Raw genomic sequence first — 18,909 nt, forward strand, 5'->3', positions numbered from 1 at the left:
TATTGCCAAAACTATAACTAAGGGAATTTTGTCTATAATTTTGATTAGTTTCAGTTAGTTTTGTGAACACAAGATACAGTTTTAGTTTACTTATCGTTTTTGTTTTCTTTTCTAGTTTTCATTAGTTTGAGTTAACTTCAATGTGTTTTAGAACTTAGTTTATGTTTTTAGTTTCGTTTTAGTTAACTATTACAACCTTGATGCACAGTAACAGTTATGGCTTCACTTTGGATAGCTGTTGCTCTGTCCATCATTTTCTCCATTGTTCAACAGGCAACATAAGCCAGAGGCACAAACCACCCATGTGAAAAGCTGTTTGGTCATAAATTCTGGATCTGATGAGCTGTCAAGTCACTCGACTGTGACATGCATCATCTTTGGAGAGAGCAAGGCTACCTGCAGGACTATGGTTGAGCTCAGTTTACATTATCTTCACATCTAACTCTCAGCAAAAAAAGGAAACACATTCATGTCTAGAAATTAGAACTCAAGCAAAGTTCAAAGACTAAACTTTTAAAGCACACCCAAAAATTAACAAGAGGTCTTTATCTGATTTTGCTGGACAGCAGTTTGGTATTCAATATTTTTATTTATTAAAATTAGACACTATTAGTTGTTATGTTTATTTCAATGTCCATTTATTTTCCATATCTAATGAAGATCGGTGATTTATTTCCACAAAGGCTCATACTTGTTTATTTTCTGTCATTAAGTGTTGGTGAGACTTTTTTTTGCAGCTAAGGGTTTGGTTTTTATCATGTTCCAAATATTTACACAGATAATAAGCACTATCACACTCTGCCATGATTTCAGTTGCATTAACCTGCTCTCCACTGCATGTAGAAGACTGTATGTTGTATAACTGAGTTACGCATCCATATCCTTAACCTTGAGGTGACGAGTACTAATCTTGTTTTGAAGTGACCGTGTATGTTGAGGGGTATTTGGGTTGTTAGTTGTTTCTTCGCAGTGAGGTAGAAGTTTTTCCCATTAATCTGAATGTAAACTGATTGTAGTTAATCATTTATGTCTCTCGCTGTGCCTTGAACAAACACTCCCTTATGTGAGACAATCCAGCATGGCCTGAAATATGCTGCACGGACTGAAAAGTCAAGAGTGGGACAGAGATGAAAACACAACAATAACAAATATATTAAAGATATGAGTATTTATTTATTTATTTATGGTAGATTAATCTGTCGATTAACCAACGCACTTCTAGCAGAAACAGTCAACATGCTGCTCAAGAATCACCTCTTGGCTTTTATTGAATTTGACAGAAAAAACTGCTAAAACCAACTCATACAGACTCATAGACATGAGGTAGTCGAAAAAAAAACCTCTTCAAAAACTGGCCTCCTTGGTGTCTTCTTGTAGACCTAATTTGTTTTTTTTTTCTCAGCTTCTGTTTTCTTCTCTCACACAGATCATCCAAGTTGTATGGCTGAGGTCTCTGTGCACTATTCTAAAAATATTTTAAGGGTTCATTTTGGTTTGTTGTCTTATCTATGAGGGTTTTTATTTTTTACTAACATGTTCAATAAGTTGTGCCAGGCTGACAGTGAATCATCTCGTAGAGGAGATAAAACACTTCCTACTGCTTTAAAGAATGGATTCTAATGAATGCTCATCTGTGTCAAGGAAGGTGTGAATTATCATCCATCTCAGTTAAGCTTCTGATTGACTTGATGGGTAATGTTTCCAGGATTGTTTCCAGTTCCAGTTATTCCAGTTCTTTGTGCCGTGTAAAACAGATGGAAGCTGGGAGCAGAGAGAGTAAGAAGTGGTCAGTTCAGAGAAATCAGAAATAACATTTATATGAAGAAGAAGAAAAACACATCAAAGAACATGTTAACTTTTCTGACCAGCACATCCTGTGGTTTTTCTTTCCGAAGCTTGTTTCAGAGATCATTAAACACGCTTTCCTTTGAAATATACAAAATGAGAATTATTAGGATATTCTTGGTTCTAATGGCAGAGCGAGGATGGATTGTCCATTCTAGCGCTCAGCCAGTTTTACTGTGTCCTGTTTTGTCTGTTCATATTCAGCTGGCTTGACCCTCTGAGGTTTATTTGCTGGCACATTAGCTTTCCAGACATGTCCACTGTTTTATGCGCTCCGTCGTAAATTGTGTATCATGAGTGGGCCTCTCGATTCTGTTTGATCTCCAAGAAGAAGGCTGAGGTTGGGGTACGGACTGTGTTTCAGATTAATCTCTGTCAGGCTAACAAGTTCTCATCTGTCAAAAGTGAAGTGCTGTGATCTGAAATTAAAACCAATTCAGCCCAATCCTCTCATCTTGTGGCGTGACCTCCTTATTGCTCCCCTCTGCTGTGGTCTATGATGAAGGGTTTTTGAGCGGCAGTGAGTCAGGTTTTATGTGGTAAGAACTAGTGAAAGAGTGAATGTGCATTCAAAGCCTCCAGGAAATGTGCAAAGCATACTGGCTGCTTGTTTATGACTATTGTTAAAATATACAAAATGTTTTTGTGAACACATGCATGCTCACTCTCTAAGTTAGGGAAATCATTCACAGAGCTGAGTGCTTCAAAGGTAAAGCCAATACAGAGGGGACTTAGCCTGCAATACTTTTAGTGGCCAGTAGGTGGCATGTCCATTGTTTCAAAAAAAAAAAAAAAAAAGACATCTTGTGGTATGGAGCCTAAACTGTGTTACAGAATCTCAACGTGGAGGTTCAACCTAAAATTTCACATGTGCAGTCCAAGTATTGCTGACCAATCGCAAAATGACAGGCTTTGCTGTGTGCAGGAAAAACTGTGTATGATGCAAGGAGACCACAATCCAATTCTAACAGGTGTCAGATATCTGAATGCAGGTACAGCTAACTACCTGTTCTGGATAACATTTAAAACCCAAGTGAACAATCTCGTTTGTTTTAAAGACAGATGAGTATAAGTTCCCTGACTTCAGGGAATTCAGAAATAATGAGACCCAGCCTCCACTTAACAAATAAGCGCTCTAATGGCAAGAAATCACAGGAAAATATAGAACTTGTTATTAACAGTGAAACTGAGACTGAGAAAAAGGTTGTCTTGCAGACATGTATAAAGGTTTGTATCTGGCTTCACTGTCAAACCCAACAAGTGAGCTTCTCACTTTGCTAACTGGACTTTGGGAAGATAGTCGTGGCAGGATGTTGTCTACCATAAACCACAGGCTATACTTGAAAAAGCAGCCCATTGTTATCAGACACGAGCAGATGGGTCCTGAGGTTAAAGAGTCAGATGAAAAAATGTCCCAAATTCACCTTTGATTTGTAATCTAAAGAAACATTTTCATCAAGCAGCCAAACAGTTAATTGACTTCACAGTGGCTTTACCATATGTGACTGTTAGCCTGTTACAATCTAACTGCAAAAAGTTTATAATAAAAAGTACCAACAAGACTCACTGCACAAATAAAATCCTTTTAACTGGAGTGATAGATCTGTTTCTAAACTAACCAGCATGGTCTCATGTTTACAGAACAGACGGGATAGTGCTTTAAATTGTTAACCATAGATCATCTTTTATCACCCAGCAGTCTTGACTTGTGAATGCAGGTGCATGTTGATGAAGCGTTTGGAGCAGTACAATTGCACATGAGCTAGCTTTGACTCAAACCTTTGAAAACCTTAAACAGGACTCATTGGTTCCTTAAACCACATGTGAAGCTGGATGGGGGAATTAATTGTATGAACATCTGCTTTTACCCAAAACACATGGTAAAGTTGCGGCAGCACAGTGCCAATGGTTGAAGCTGCTCCAAGCAAAGGGGAGCTCAGAGTCTTTAAAGAATTGTCTTGGACTGCATAGGTCATTTTTTTTTCATCCAAGGGGACCTTGAAACAAACAAAAAAAGATTAAATACCTGACATATTGTATAGTTCTTCTTTGTTGCTAGGGTTTTATAAAAAGAAAGAAAGTCCCTGACATGCCCCTGTCACCCCTGGCAACTGTGAGTATGCTTCTCAGTAAAAGGTGAATTCCTCTGGTGGTGCTGTTTGCCTTCCTCCTGCCCTTATACTTCCAAAGGTCCACATCTCTGCATCCTGCTGGATATGTTGTTACTCCCATATGGGGTTCTTTAAGGTATCCAAATGTGGTTTAATATTTGACCCACTTTTAGAGCTACCTGAACAAGAGAATACAACTGAGAAACCAGCTCGAGAAAGATTTCTAAAGGTGCCCATGCTGGCAGTCACAATTTGTCATATTTTCCAGGCTGTACCTGGTTTGGTGTCCACAAAACTGTCTGAAAGTCTTTTTTTTTTTATTTCAACATGGTGCAGCCTATCTTTGTCCTTCTGCACCGGAGACACTACAAGGCTAAAAATGAGGTCAGAAATTTGAGAAACACTTAGCATATGATGTAAATTGATGCCAGGAGGAGCAGGATGAAATGTTGGAGCAAGAAACACTCAAATTCAATTTGAGGTCAATAAATTAATTTGTGATGAATGGAAGAGACAGAGAATACTCTACAAGTTAACTACTCACATAACGCTAGGCAGAAAAACCCAACCCACATTGGGAAACTGATCATGATTCAGCATTATCGTTTGTTGAAATCAAGCGGCAACCTCTGGTCTAAGAATATGAGACAGGACAGAAGTGTTAAAATCTGCTGTTTCTCGAGTGTCCGCTTGAGGCTGGCTCCAGAAGTACAGGAAGTCATATACACACCAAACCAAAGCAGAAATTAACATATTTACAGCCTGGTTCAAATAACGTCCCCTGTATGAGTTGTTCATTTTACAATCGGAATACACTGTTCAGGGAGTGAATTTTTTCTAACTCAGCGGTTTTTGATTCCATTAGCATTTCCTTTTGAGCAGAGGCAGGACACTTGCCTTGGATTGGAAGGAAGTGGCTTCGGAGGCACTGCCTACAAAGGCAAGGCAAGGCAAGGTACCTGGGCTTTGGAACGCAGCCTCAGTTTCAGAAACTGACGGGTGACGTCAGGGAAACTACGTCCATGTTTTTTACAGCCTATGGTTGTAATTCAGGGCCTTATTTCATGTCTGGAGAGCTCCTCTGTTGCCCAAGTTCACACTCTTAACTCATATCAAACACTAGCAAAGTAAACCTGGGAAGCTTTTTAGTCCTTCCAGTCCATTTTCGACCCAAAATGTGTTCATGCGTGGTATGTTTGACACACTTGAATTACAAACCAAGAGGTTTAGAAGAACATGAGCAAAGACGTAAAATGGACCTGAAGTGTTGATAAATGCTCTAAGAAAACTGACTGGCTGTGGTATGAAAGGTCCTAAAGCCAACATCCTCCATGTAAACAGATGGCACATGGGTCAAACTTGAAAATTTTAATAAACATCATATTCATTTCACTTGGTATTAAAGTTAATACAGGAGCAAATTTATGGCCTAATGTTATTTTTCTAGGGCGAGCATGGGTGAGCTATCAAACCCATGAGTCAATAGAAAAAAAATCATATTTAATATTTATTAATATTTAATATTTATCAACTGGTTAGTTCCAAAAGTAATGTGGGATAGTGGAGATCTTCAGTCACAAAATGCACAACCAACAGCGTTCCCATCCTTTAACTTGCTAATGGACGGTTATTGTGGTGAATGCTCAACGGGCAGCTCCTGCTGAGAAAGCTAACAGAACAAACTTGATTGACTCTCCCACTCCTCATCCCCCTCTCCAGTATGATTTATAACAAGTAAGTCATCAAATCATACCTTTTTTTTTTGTCATCCACATCCATACACACACAAATACATCACCCTCTGGACCCTCATCTTACAGTTGCCATGACAACACTCAATACCCCGCAATACCAAAACACATTGCAGACTTTCTAAAAATATGATGATGTCTTTCCTCACAGACTTCTCTCCAGGGCAAATCCTTGAACACAACAAGCTAATCCTGTACTCTGGGGATGAATTATTGATTGACCACAAAGGCAACAAACCGCCGTTTATTGTAATGATTTGAAGGTCAGGTCAGAGTGTCCACCAAGCCAAGATCTAAACACTCTGGGTCAGTGTTTTTGTGGAGGCTGAAGCAAGATGCAGAGTTTCAGCAGCATCTCAGTGGGACAGAGTGAGTGAGGATAATGTTCAGAGAGACAGATTAAGGCCATGTCAGCCACAGCTCCATCAGCAGAACAGACAGCCAGCTCATGGATGTGACTTTTACAATGATACAAACAAATTGTTTCTACTGGATAAATGCGCCCTGTGTGCAGATAACTCATTACATCAACGCTCCCCTTTTCATCTCACTCATTTTCTCTTTTTCCACCTTAAGGACACAGGCACAGACACCAATAACCAGGCAGAAACACAAGCAGCTATCTCTGATGGATTTTACTTGATATTTAAACAAAAAGAAATCTAGAATTGAAATTTCTTTTATCAAATTCTGTAAACAGCGTTAATGTGACATTGTGCAGTTGCATGAGTAAGTGGGCTGATGTCCCTTAAGTCACCCTCGTCTCTGTAGCCAAGAGCGATGAGCCATTCGGTACTTGTATCTTATGTAACACTGGGGCATGGGCAGTCAGTGGGAAGGAAATCAAGCATCATGTAATTGATTTTCAGATGCTGACAACTGTGTTGTAACCATCATCGGTCTGTGAAAAACAATCTGAGAGACGGAGGAAAACACACTGACCTCGAGTAGCAGTAAAATATCCATAGATCACTTTATTTAGTCTCAAGTAAGCACACAACATGTTGTTCTTAAAGTGTAGGATATAATCCAGCTTACAAAGAGAGCATGATTGCATTGACCCTATTAATAATTTCAACAATAACAATAATATTGTGCGTTTTTGGTTGAAGGATAACTAGGTGAAGTCATCGCTGTTCAGTAGCAGCTAATAATGATGAGGTAGACAGTTACACAGCCAATATGTACAGAGCTGGATGTTCACAGGATGACATGCCAGATGTCAGTCATGTCTGCTCAAAGACACAGTTTAAGATAAATGAAAGAAAAAAAGACATGGAGGATATCAACCTGCATAAGGCTGTGTACTAAATTACTATCATCACACCATCTACACAGTCGATTAATTAACGTTAAACCTGTGAGCTGGAAATCACAATCTAAAAATACTCTGCAGGGGTAAAGCAGTTCAATAAAACTCAATTTTTTTACTTTCCTGAAAGAATTGCACATTTATAAGTTTATATGATCAAAAAAAACCTGATATGAAGCAGCAGGGTAAACAAGTTATAACACCTGGAGGGTGAACTCTACTGTAAATCACATTTTAAAAAAATCAACACTCTAACGACACATACAGAAGCATTTGTATTATATTATAAAAATAAACTTTTTAATGTAAACTCAGACTTAAGTCATAACCACATATCAGCAGCTTGGATTAACAGTTGTATGGTGTTATCGAATACTTGGCGCTCTGTTGATAAGTTACTTGGCATTATGACTATGGATGTAAATAACAGCTGAGGATGATACACATAGCATAATATTAGGCAGGATATTAATATTTTCTCTGTATTATTTGCTTTTTAATTGTACTTTGATAAATTAGCTTTCTCCATTTTTAAAATCCAAAACAAACGTTCACTTTGAAACCCACTTATCTCCTTATCTTCACCTCTAAAGCTGAAGTTATGTTTTGTATATAGCCACAATAACAGTCAATAAACGTTACTGAGAAGCAACTGCAGTACAACAGAACAACCACACAATAACAATGACCAGAGACTGATATCTAAGGTATAAGATGTTATACTGTCTCTACGATAGTTGGAGCTTCACTTTCAAACTCTGTAAGTGTAACAGTCTATTTGTTAGAGTTTAACAGTCAACCAAAGCCTACGGAAATACTCACACCCTCCACTGAGGAGGGAGTCACACACCATGTTGAGTAAGGTGCACTTGCACGCCTTAACAGTCATTAGTTTCTGAAGAAAGCTATCAGAGTGTAACAGTTCTTGTCAGTACATGTAGCGTTATTTTGAATTTTTCCTCTCAATAAGTTAAATGTTAGACAAAGTCACAGACAATAGAAAAAAACTGTAATATATCATGTAGCACAGTAACAATGAAGATTTGGGAAAGTATTTTCTTTTGGGAAAAAAAACATTGCTTCGTCCCAAAACTCTGAACACGTTTTGTAAAGTATCACTGTGTTCCAGTTAGAAAGAGAGCTGCCAATGCTGGCCACAGTAACACCACAGTTTGAGTAGTGTGTGATGCCTAAATGTATTATTTATTTCTTTTCTTTTGTGCAACTCATTTAAGATACATCACAAAGACCACGGCAGTCACTGTTATCATGTGAGTAGATATATCAGATTCATTATATACATTAAGTCTCCACAGTTATCCTCGTAGCTTTTTCTCAGAGTGTCCCCGGACTCAGAGGAACTGAACCAAGCTGGCTCCAACCCTCACAGCTGTACAGCACCACTGCCTGGCAGTTAAACATCCACAACAAAGAAAATAAACTCTGTGATTGGTCCATACGAGTGTAAAGTGTAATCACACCGAGCATTTGCTACGCTATGCGACCCCACTCACAGAGCAAATGTACAGCAGCCAAAGCCACGACGCTGCAAGTTACACAACCTTATCCCATGGCAACCATGTTGAGTGATTTGACAGCAACTGCTCAGCAGCTCCCACTGTGCACCTCAGTCCGCCTTGTCTTCGCCGTTCTTGGCCCAGCCTCGGCTCATGGCTGCTACCACGATGCTGTACATGTTGAGCCAGGCTTGACGCAGCGGCCCCGTGTAGGCCTGTCCCAGACTGCACTGCAGCATGTAGAGGAGGGACTCACCCACCACCTGAAAGCAAAAAGAAAACCAAGGAAACACTCTGTATTATTTTCACACAATGTTTTGTCACAGGTCATTCACTCGTGTAATTGCTTTTTGGAGCTGTGTGATGAAACGTTGCCCCTACAGCGAATGACTGTGTGTTGACTCCCACTGCCTGATGCTTCCTCCCAAGGTTGAGCAGAAAGTCCTCCAAGGAGTGAAGGTCATCCAGGTGGCCGACTGCTGCATCGATCACCAGCATCACCTGGGATCACATGCGAACACACACATGCAGAGAGTTTCAGACCATGCACAAGCACAGCATGTGACTGGATTTAGTGCTGGTGTGGTGAACAGAGCTCACCTTGGTGACATGCTCCAGGAACTGGGGGCTGGAGAGGCAGTCTTGTGTGGAGCCACAGTTTGTGTTATAGTGGAAAAGACTGAGGAGTGCAGGGTCCAGCTCAAACAGTCTACCACAGATAGAGACCACACTGTTCTATAGGTTTACACACATCCACAAAATCAATCTGTAAATCATGCATCTACAAATCTCTCCAGCTTGTCTTGGATTTAGCCGCAGCTGTCTCAAAGTAAATTGTGGATTATTGCAGCTCGTCGCCAAGCAACAAGTCAAGCTTCCGGTCCCTAGATAGTGAAAGTGTGCAGAGAAAGATCTGGCTCGGATATCTCTCAACACCAAGGTTCATTCTACCAACACAGCTGTTGAGTAACTACACAAAAACAGCAAGATACGATTACTCCTGTTTAAAAAAGCTTTAATGCTCACGTTGTTGCACAGATATGAGACGTCATCTTTCACAAGTCTCTTTACTCTCTTCCTGGTTAAATGATACTGGTGGTGTAAATGTTACCTGGAAAACATGATGACCCCATGAGAAACTTTGTTCTTGCCCAGGCTCTCCCAGCTGCCTCGTATCAGCTCCTTGTCTTTCCCTGACAGCTCTTCCATCCTCACTCAGGCTTTAAACACGAGGCAAGTTCTTCAAGAGAGGGAGACACACAACTCCTCTACAGGATGAGATGGCGCTGTTTGAAGAAAGTCATGTTACACCAGGTAATCCACTGAAGAAACTTCTTCTGCCTGAAAAAAAAAGATGGAGAATCAAGTGAGAGTAAAGGCTGATTTTGAAGGAAATGTTTCAGATTTAAGGAGAGAGAAGCAAGCACACTGTACCTCCTGAGGTCAGTCTTCTCTCTGAACTTCTTCTGGTGCAGCCAGGCTGAGGGATCTGTCTGAGAGTGTGTGTGCGTGTGTGTGTGTTTGTATGTGAGTAAGTGTGTTTTTTGTGTGTGCAAGCAGCAGCCTTGTTTGACACTGGTGCACTTGCTCCCAATCCTCCCCTGGCCCTGTGGTGCAGTCAGGGAGACAAGTTCTGCCACGCTCTTATCTGCCACACTGGCTGCTATCTCTCTCTGTCCCCTTCCCCGTTTGCCTCTTGATGTGCTCTCTCTCCAGCACGGGGGATATTATTCATGCCACTGAAGGAGAAAAAGAGGGATCTCTCTCTTCTGCTCCAGAGAGGCTGCAGCGAGCCACAGCTCCTCCTGCAGGTGAACCAAGGACTAAAACACATGGACTCCATACATGGAGCCATAAAATACACCAAACTTAAAAAAAAATCAGCCTTAACTAACAACATAATTTTAGGTAACAAGACAATGATATGAACATGAAAATTAAAAGAAAACACAACAGTGCATGGAGAGGAGCTGCAGATGTAAAAGCATAATAAAAACTGTTAATTCTAAAAAGGGGACTCTGAAACTAATCTGATGAACAGCAAGTGTGTGCAGGTTTACATTTTTAAAAAGCAGTCAAGGAAGACAAGACAGGATAATTGTTGCTAGGCTTGCTAGCTTGTTGCTAGGCGTAGCCCTGTTGTGGCTGCCTGTTGCAGCAGCTCTCTTTTCCCTGTCCATTTCTTGTAATTTTTTCTCGTCTCTTTTTCGTAATCTTTGTATTTGGAGTGGCTCATTACTTTGTATGGTTCATTTGTTGGTCATTGATACCAAATTGGTTTTTGTCTTCAGCGATATTTTTACTACTTTTCTCCTGTGTTTCTCTGGGGATCCCACATGTAACCATGGCTGCATTGTTTACATGTGAAATCAGCTGTTAGCAGCCTGTAGCATGACAATGCTAACTGGTGCAAGGCCTGATGTTTCCCCACAAGGTGAGGAGCAGGAGGTGAGGACGACGTGTTGGTTCTCAGGTGTGAGCTAAGAAATGATGACATGAACCTGTTCTTCCATCGTTATTGGGAACATAAGATCTATTTCCAATAGGATGGACAAGCTAGCCATGCTAACCCACCAACGCCACATATGAAGAGCTTCACCTGCTGTGAGCAGACAGGATCCAGGAGACAGAGACTGAACAGACTGCTGAAGAAGCTCAGTCCTGGACCCTGTGGAGGTGGAGGCTGGCTGAACTGGACAATGATGGACAAGCTGTCATCATCTATTTTCTTATGGACTTTTTTGCACTTTCTATACACTTTCTTACTTTTGTTTTCTTGATTGCTGATGTGAGTCTTCCTGAATTTCCACCCGGGAAAAAAATAAAGTATTTTTTCTTCTATTCTATTCTATTCTATTCTATTCTATTCTATTCTATTCTATTCTATTCTATTCCATGATCCAGTTGAGATGGCTAGAGAGAATGAGTCCCACATGAAGGCAGGAGAGGTAATTAGACTGTTATATAAGCTGCTGATGGGAATGTGGGAACAGGTGTGCAGGTGGGCGGGCTTGATGAGGTGATGTGGTGTAGAGAGACTCAGGGGTATCTGCAGGGGAAAGGTGCAGGCAGTCGGGTTCAAACATAGCAGAGAAATAAATCAAACATGAGAATGCACTGACACACTGAATCCTTCTGAGGCCCACATCATCTATTTTAAGGTGTTTCTTCAGCTGCGTACGTTCACAACCCAAGCATTTACATAATTAACTGTGTGGGAATTTCTATATCTTAAAGCAGCTGGAAAAATAAAAGACCTGAACGTACCACCTTGGTGAAATTATATTGTTCATCTGCTAGGCGGAGCCACTCCTCAAACAGCGTGATCATAACATTTGCTTGCCTAGCACACAGCCTCTCATTAATCTAAATGAGATGTGTTTGTTCCCTTTTTCAGCTTCCGAGTGCATTCCAGGCTCCCCAATTTGTTTACAGAGAGGTCACAGACGTCTGCATCAGCACACATTTCACAGGAGGAAGCTTCTCACTCCTATAACGCCAAGCAGGTTGAGAGAGATTGGTTGTGTTTTCAGCCGTGCATCAGGGGAATCAGAGGTGCACAGCGTTCTCCTGGGGGCCTAAAAGGCAGAGTGGGGAGGGAAACATGGTTCCCATGACAACCTGAGAGGATAAAGCCCTTGAAGCACTGTCATGTGATGTTCGAGATTTATTGGTAGGGACATTATGCTTATTCATTATATCTATAAGCACAAGACGACCACATTTTGACTTTTTTACCATACAAAATAAGGTGCATAACTCACCCTGAATACAGTTAAAACCTTCCTTCAGCAGCCTTCCTCTGTAGATATGCACACGAGTCTGGAAAGGCTAATTGTATTGTAATTTCATGTGAGATGCTTTTTTAAGGATGTCTTGATTGACACTGGTACAAACACTGCCTTCAGCCTCAAAGCATGACACAGTGGCCTACAAAAAGCAAACATATGTGATGCATGATGGCTTTTTGATTATGATGGTTAAGATAGGCAGACATTCCCATGTGGTTTGTATGTTAAAATGATTTCTAAAATTCCTGGAAGTCAGCTGTCTAAGCACAGGTTTACAGTGTATAAGCATATTTGATGTGGGTCTATGGGCTTGGTGCAGACCACTTGAATGGTCTCAGCGGGACGTTTATTTAGGCTGCACGGCAAAAGAAACAACTGGAGACCTTTAACCAGACATCTAAGAAAGACTCATGTCAGACCCTGGGTGTCCTTATGGGACCTGTAGGATTAAAAAAGTGTCATTTTCATGATTTGTTTAAGGAACCCAGCAGTGAAATAGACATTATGGACTCAGTAATCTTTTAATTTGATCTCAGAGGCTTCTTCCTGCTGAGTGGGTGAAACAAAAATTGATGCAACAATGTAACGTGTTGTTGTTGAACTGTTTATTCTGGTAACCAAGTATCATAATTCCCTAAATTACAGTTTATATTCTTCAGAAAAACTGTGGTCTTAAACCCAAAAGCAGCTTTTTGTATTTTGAATTTATTCAACTTAAATGTCATGTAGATCCTGAGTAAATGTATATGCTTATGTCTATATATGTGTGTCTGTAAAACTCCTGGCATATAAAATATTTCCTTCTCATAAACATATATAGATCCATAAACATTTTTCCCAAAGTAGTGCTGCATACATTTGTAATTGTTAAGTCCAGAATGTTTTATAATTTCATAATTTATAGTTGGAAGTCTTAAACTACCAAACGCTTGCTGCGGACAGTCAGCCGTGACATGAATCATTTTTGAGGACAGCGTTGTTTTCTAGCGGGGAGGCCACAAAAAACTCAGTGCCGCCTAAACCCTTTTTGATCATGGCATTTCTTCTTTGGACTTCACGCTCTTCTCATCCACATCTTCAATTTTCTTTCCATCCTCTACATTTTCATCCCTAAATCAGACATGTTGGGTTAGAAAATGACTATATTGTAATTATGTCGAACTTTTGCTTGGCTTCAGTATTTGCCTTTTCTTCACTAGGGACTAGCAGGACAAGCTCAGAAAATTATGTAATGTAATGCATCTTAACCACAGGAAGTCCTTGGCTCTGAAGCAACAGTGCTATATATATATTTACCAGACACAGCGGTAATACATGGTGGAAGTAAAACAAGTTCCATCAAAATTCCCACCCAGCATACCTGCTCTGAATGTCTTTCTCATCTGTGTCCTCCCAGGATCTGGACCAGGCTGACCCTCCTTTTTCTTTGACAAATTGCTCCTTTAATCCAGCTTTCTTCAGCTTGTCCCTGTACGCCTGCTCTGCGTGAGCTTTCGCATTTTTCTGCAGGTAAAAACCCAGAGTTTCACTGTGCAGGCTTGTCATTAAAGAAAGACATGAAGTGCTCATTTTACTGTGCAGCTTACCTGTGTCACCTGTTCAAACAAATAAGGGCGTTCACTGACGCGTGCCTTCATGTCCTGTAACTCCCTGGTGTAGGCTCTCATCCTTTGTTGGTCAGCCTGCCTTCATGTAGAGAAAGATTACAGCTGGGGCTGTTGTGGTCGTTGTGATGGGAGTTGCAAAGGTCGAAAAAAATGGAAAATGAGCGGCCTCACTTGACCAGCACTCACCAAAGCTGCTGTACTCTTTCATCACACACTTCTTTTAGGTCTCTATGCGGGTTCAGCAGCTTTGCATGAAGAGTGACTGTCTTCCTCATGGCCTGGGACTTCATTTGGTACATCTTCAACCAGTCCAGACTCTCCTGATTCTTGTTCTCCCTCAGCTCCATTGATTTCCTGTTCAAAATCAATCTGCATTTAGGAGGATTCGAGCGTTGAGGATTTAGTATATTTATTTATGTAGCAGTCACCTGATCGCCATACAGCGCTTTCTGGCAGCATCTGTGATGTACGTGGGGAGTGTGTCTGTTGACAGTGATGTTAAGGTCCCTGCTGACTTGCTTCTGTTGAGGTTATTTGTTCTTGGTATCTGTGCAGGAGGCTGATGAGAATTAACTTAGAATTAAAACTCTTGAGTAAGCAAAGTAGCATCTGATTTACACTCGCAGATTAACAACAGCCTGGACCAACATAGCCTGTGAATAAATTATCGTCAGACATAAATATATATTTTTTTAAACAAAAACATGTGGTCTTTGGAAAAAAAAGATATTCCCACATGCACAGAACACCAAAAAAATAATCAAAAGCTCTATAGTTTTCCTGTGAGGCTGGGTGAAACTTGATAAATTATGTGGTGGGCAAAGTTTGAAATACAACTGTGAAGGGAGGGAACCAGTTACTCTCTGAAGAGGGTTAACTGGTCTTTTTCTAAATAGCTTTACAGCTCCACAACTGAGGGATGTGATTTAAACAGCCTCAAAAATAACACGTGACAAGGACAAACTTGAGCCATTCAGTAAATCTTTTTAGCCCAACAAGTTATGTGCAAAGGCATAAAACGGAGTTAGATGTGATCAGGTCAAAGCTCTTCATCACTTTCTATGAAGTAATGAAAGGGAAAAGGGAATAAATTAAAGAAATTTACAGCCCACAATGACTGAAGCATTTTGTGCAATCAAAGTGATGTCACCCTTTTTAAACAAGCAAAGACTTTGATAATCTGCTCTGTTTGTCTTGTGATATATTAGAGGCTTTAACCGAAGGTGGTTTCTCTAACCCTGTGAAAGAAGAGAAATGCATTGACTTGATGAAGTGGTGGGTGGATGTGTCTCTCCAACCATCCACAGAGCAGTAAAGTAAAATTATAACATGTAGCCATCTGGTGCCTGGCGCCCTGGAAGTCTTCATACTTAAGTCCTGTGGAGACGGCTCTTCAAAGGCTTATTCTATACATCTTCATGTTAAATGTTACATACTAAAGAAAGTCAACTATTGCTTCATAAACAACTGCCAAACAATATGACCACCTCAAGAGAGAGGGTAACCATGACATCTCTAAAAAAAGAAGACAAATAATCAAAGATTAAAGTTAGAAAAAGGGCAGTAATTATAAATGTTCCTCTGTTGTTTGAGGTAAACTAGATTATTTTTAAATAGTAAACCAAACGACATGTCTGGATACATGTACTGTAAATGTTTTACCTGGGAGCTCTGAGGCCTCATCTTACTTCCCCTCGCAGATGTCCTCAGAGAAAAAGGCTGACATTTTATCCCATCTTTGCTCTGTGTTTGTTTCAGCCGCTCTGTCTGCAAGGCTTTGTGCAGCTTGCTGAAATCAGGGACCTGGTGTTTGATTTTGGGCTGGAAGCTGGGCTTTTCATCCAGGAATCCCAACTTTTCTTTTCTGGTGCGGTCAGCTGTGCGAAGTTTGGGGCTGCCAGGCACAGCAGGATTTTTCTGACGGACTGTTGTTAGGGTGGTGACTTGTTTGCTGAGATCCTGGTCTGTACACAAAAACAATGAAATGGGAAAATGATGGAATCATTTCATTATGTTAAGTGTAACAGACACATGTATTCACCATCAACATCTAATGGTCTACTAGTTACAACAATGGACCTGCTCTGTACATAAACTGACAGTCTGTTGTGATTTGGCTCCACATAAATAAAGGTTAGTTGATGTTCTTTGTCTGTTCAATGAGGTTAACGTAACTAGGTTTTCAGATTAACTCTAATTTCATAACAAACTTTAATGTGAGCAAACCCACCTGTGTGTTTAGGGTGAGACAAGTCTTTTGACTCTTTGTTTGAAGGTTTCCTCACAGTAGAAACCTTGTTTATCTGATCCCATGCAGCTCGGTTTAACATGGCTACCAGTTTTTCTTTCTTCTCTTTCTCTCTCTGATGGAAGCTGAAGGGTTTTTGAATGGTGAGCAAGAAATCCCTCCTCTGCTCATGGCCCTGCTTCCTCTCCTTTTCCCTCAGCTCCATCAGCTCCTGATAGAGAGGCTGAGTGACATGGCTTGGGACAGGGAGCGCACAGAACTTCTTCTGACACTCAGCCTCAGCCTCCCTCTCTTTTCTTAACTGAGAAGGAGTTAGTGTGGAAGGCTTGGGTGAAACATGTTCCCAGGCCCTGGCTGAAGGAGACGAGTTAGGCTTCCCTGACGGTCTGAGATGATGCAAAGTCTCATGATGTTTCATTGTAGATCCCCTCAGTCCATCATCTCTGGAATGAAAAAGCAGAAATCTTTAAGAAAGTAGATAGAGCACTTGTGTGTTTAAGAGTGTTTTTTTTGTATTTATTTATTTTTTTGTTTGTCTTGTGAAATGTTGATGACCCTGTATTTGAGGAGGGGGAAATAGGACAGGGGTGTTTTGTTTTGTTTTTGTTTTTTTTTACCTCTAACTGTCCTATGTGTTTGTTGCTGTTCATGCTGTCCTCTATGTGATAAAACATAAAACATAAAAAGACTTCGATCCAAAAAAGAAAATAGAGTGTGATTGGAAAAAAGGCAAGAAATTCAAGAAAACCTACTTAATTTGTTGGTTCACATCACTGCTGTCACCAGCCCCACTGACTCCATGAGTTGACAGCTGAGCATTCAGATGAATCCTCCTCTCCAGCTCTTCAGTCTGTTTCCTCTGTGCATCCTGCAGCTGCTTTCTGAGGGCCTCTTGTAGAGCCTTCAATTGCTGCTGAAGCATTAACTCTGATCTGAGTCCGTCTTCCAGCACGGTCTCCAGCTTTGACATATTTCTTTAACCTGTGACACTGAGAAATAAGGGAACTGAATAAGAGAAAATCTAAGAGAGTATAAAAAGGTTAAGTATAGGTGACCATGATATAGCTCTGTGATGCAGCAGGGCTCAGGTATTGGACTGTGGTTTTACAGCAAGATTATGTGCAAGTTGTGTTTTGTGACAGAATAAAACTTGTCACAGCAGAATGTTGAGATTATTTCATGTGAGAAATGTAAAAAAAAAAAAAAAAAAAAAAAAAAAGACAATATTTTGTGCAACCTGTTTCTTCTACCACGTTGCCCTGTGGCAGCAGCTTCAAGCCATTTAAAAAATATTTGCACCATTAATGTCTGCAGACTCTGCAGGCACCCTCCTTGGTGTTGCTGTTGTCGAGGAATTTTAGAGCATTTGGTAATTGAAGCAGTTAAGTACAGGCTTTCAGCAGTAGCATCCATTCAGATGTTTACTTTAGGACTGCAAACTACCATTTCGCCGAAATTTTTTCTGAACAGCATTGCCTTTCCTGTCTAAAAAGCAGTGTATCAAACAGTTACTGGCAAGTGTTTGATACAAAATCTGTAACGATGTGCAGAATAATGTAAATACTGCTTCAAAAATAAATATCAGTCCTGTTCTGAAATCTGTAGTATAACAATATGTATTTTCTATTCAGTCAATTAATAAAAATCCATCCATTACATGATACTGGCTGAGACACCCATGTATATTTGACAGTATAGGAATGGAACAATTGAAGCTAACATTAAATTTTCGTTTTCTTAAGAAATGCAAACAAAAAAACGACATGCTATCACCATCACGTATGTATGTGATAATGGTGGATATCATCAGCTGATCTGCTCACCAAGTATTGGCATTGACAATTTTAAAACGAATATCATGCAACCTTACTTTTGCAAAGACTGGACTTCTTTCAACTATTCCTCTTTCCACGATAGAAATCATTTCTCAATATAGTTTGTTATTTTTCAGTATTAAGGTTACACCATTTTTTATGGGAAAGCTTTAATTTTCTTTTTTTTTTTAAGTTAAATTCAAAGACAGAAAGTGAACAAAAATAAATCACTGGAGTGTTGGCTATCAAAGAAAAATAGGGAAGAAAAGGGGTACCTCTCACTTTGGCAATCCACTCTAAAACGTTCGGAATAACATCGATAATAAATTCTTGTCTGTATTTTCATGTTACTATAACACTGATTGACCTATTGTGATTATCTGACAAAAAATATTTAGGCACAATCGATAGCCTTTCACTTGTATTATGAAAAAATGGTACTACCTTGTAGCTTATTGCAAACAATAATTGCTGTCGGCTCCATCTTTAGTTTGTGTGAACTGGTTACCATAACAACCAGACATTGGACGCTCAAATAGAAACGTAGGCCAATGGTTAAACATCGTTTCAACGTGCATTGAAGTCCGGACTCTTGAACACTCCTCAGTTTGTAATACCACATGAAAGAACATGACGGAAAAAGTTCATCATTTTAGATAAAGACGAAGTTACGAGTCGCCACAATCCTAGAGGAAGACAGCGAGTTTTTGGAAGTATTTTATGGCTCTGAAAACGTCCTCTAAAAAACGTCAACTCCGCTAACGAGTTAAAATGCGAAGTATTTGTAGAGACTTTAGGGTCTATTACTTATCAACAAATCATAAAATTCCTACATTATTGACAAAAAAAGTGTTTAAACTCACGTACACTTGTGCACAGTTCTGTGGCATTAGCAGCGTCCCTGGTATACGCA

The 18,909-nt window shown here is 40.1% G+C and overlaps 2 protein-coding genes across 6 annotated transcripts; both read right to left on the reverse strand.

Moving 5' to 3' along the window:
- Window positions 1–6,655: 6,655 nt before the first annotated feature.
- On the reverse strand, window positions 6,656–10,197 carry ngb (neuroglobin). Of its 2 annotated transcripts, none has more exons than XM_074691886.1 (5): window positions 9,971–10,197; window positions 9,648–9,877; window positions 9,137–9,245; window positions 8,918–9,037; window positions 6,656–8,799 (listed from the first exon to the last, which is right to left on the reverse strand). In XM_074691886.1, the coding sequence occupies exons 2-5, from the start codon at window positions 9,743–9,745 to the stop codon at window positions 8,647–8,649; spliced, it is 480 nt and encodes a 159-aa protein (XP_074547987.1). In that variant the 5' UTR covers window positions 9,746–9,877; window positions 9,971–10,197; the 3' UTR covers window positions 6,656–8,646. The 2 variants fall into 2 exon arrangements, with proteins under 2 accessions (XP_074547987.1, XP_074547986.1); XM_074691885.1 differs by having other exon boundaries at window positions 9,137–9,266.
- Window positions 10,198–10,732: 535 nt separating this feature from the next.
- On the reverse strand, window positions 10,733–18,904 carry fam161b (FAM161 centrosomal protein B). Of its 4 annotated transcripts, none has more exons than XM_074691877.1 (9): window positions 18,864–18,904; window positions 16,935–17,171; window positions 16,165–16,625; window positions 15,597–15,898; window positions 14,363–14,493; window positions 14,121–14,288; window positions 13,914–14,013; window positions 13,688–13,830; window positions 10,733–11,585 (listed from the first exon to the last, which is right to left on the reverse strand). In XM_074691877.1, exons 2-9 carry the CDS (start codon window positions 17,150–17,152, stop codon window positions 11,576–11,578), a joined length of 1,533 nt encoding a protein of 510 aa, XP_074547978.1. In that variant the 5' UTR covers window positions 17,153–17,171; window positions 18,864–18,904; the 3' UTR covers window positions 10,733–11,575. The 4 variants fall into 4 exon arrangements, with proteins under 4 accessions (XP_074547978.1, XP_074547976.1, XP_074547977.1 ...); XM_074691875.1 differs by having other exon boundaries at window positions 10,733–12,466; XM_074691876.1 differs by having other exon boundaries at window positions 10,733–13,437.
- Between the last annotated feature and the right edge of the window lie 5 nt (window positions 18,905–18,909).

Source organism: Halichoeres trimaculatus, unplaced genomic scaffold (assembly GCF_033239565.1).
Source record: "Halichoeres trimaculatus isolate MK-OKI-2021-1 unplaced genomic scaffold, fHalTri1.1 fHalTri1_scaffold_17, whole genome shotgun sequence".
Lineage (NCBI taxonomy): Eukaryota > Metazoa > Chordata > Actinopteri > Labriformes > Labridae > Halichoeres > Halichoeres trimaculatus.

Bases quoted from the DNA above. Each gene is read 5' to 3' on its own strand.
- fam161b (XM_074691875.1), bottom strand. From the start codon at position 17,152: ATGTCAAAGCTGGAGACCGTGCTGGAAGACGGACTCAGATCAGAGTTA. The intron at 14,289-14,362 runs GTGACTGCTACA...GATTTTGAACAG, and splicing joins AAGCGCTGTATGGCGATCAG to GAAATCAATGGAGCTGAGGG. The intron at 14,014-14,120 runs GTGAGTGCTGGT...CTCTACATGAAG, and splicing joins GAAAGAGTACAGCAGCTTTG to GCAGGCTGACCAACAAAGGA.
- ngb (XM_074691885.1), bottom strand. From the start codon at position 9,745: ATGGAAGAGCTGTCAGGGAAAGACAAGGAGCTGATACGAGGCAGCTGG. The intron at 9,267-9,647 runs GTAACATTTACA...CCTATAGAACAG, and splicing joins GGGGTCATCATGTTTTCCAG to TGTGGTCTCTATCTGTGGTA. The intron at 9,038-9,136 runs GTGAGCTCTGTT...ATGTGATCCCAG, and splicing joins TCCTGGAGCATGTCACCAAG to GTGATGCTGGTGATCGATGC.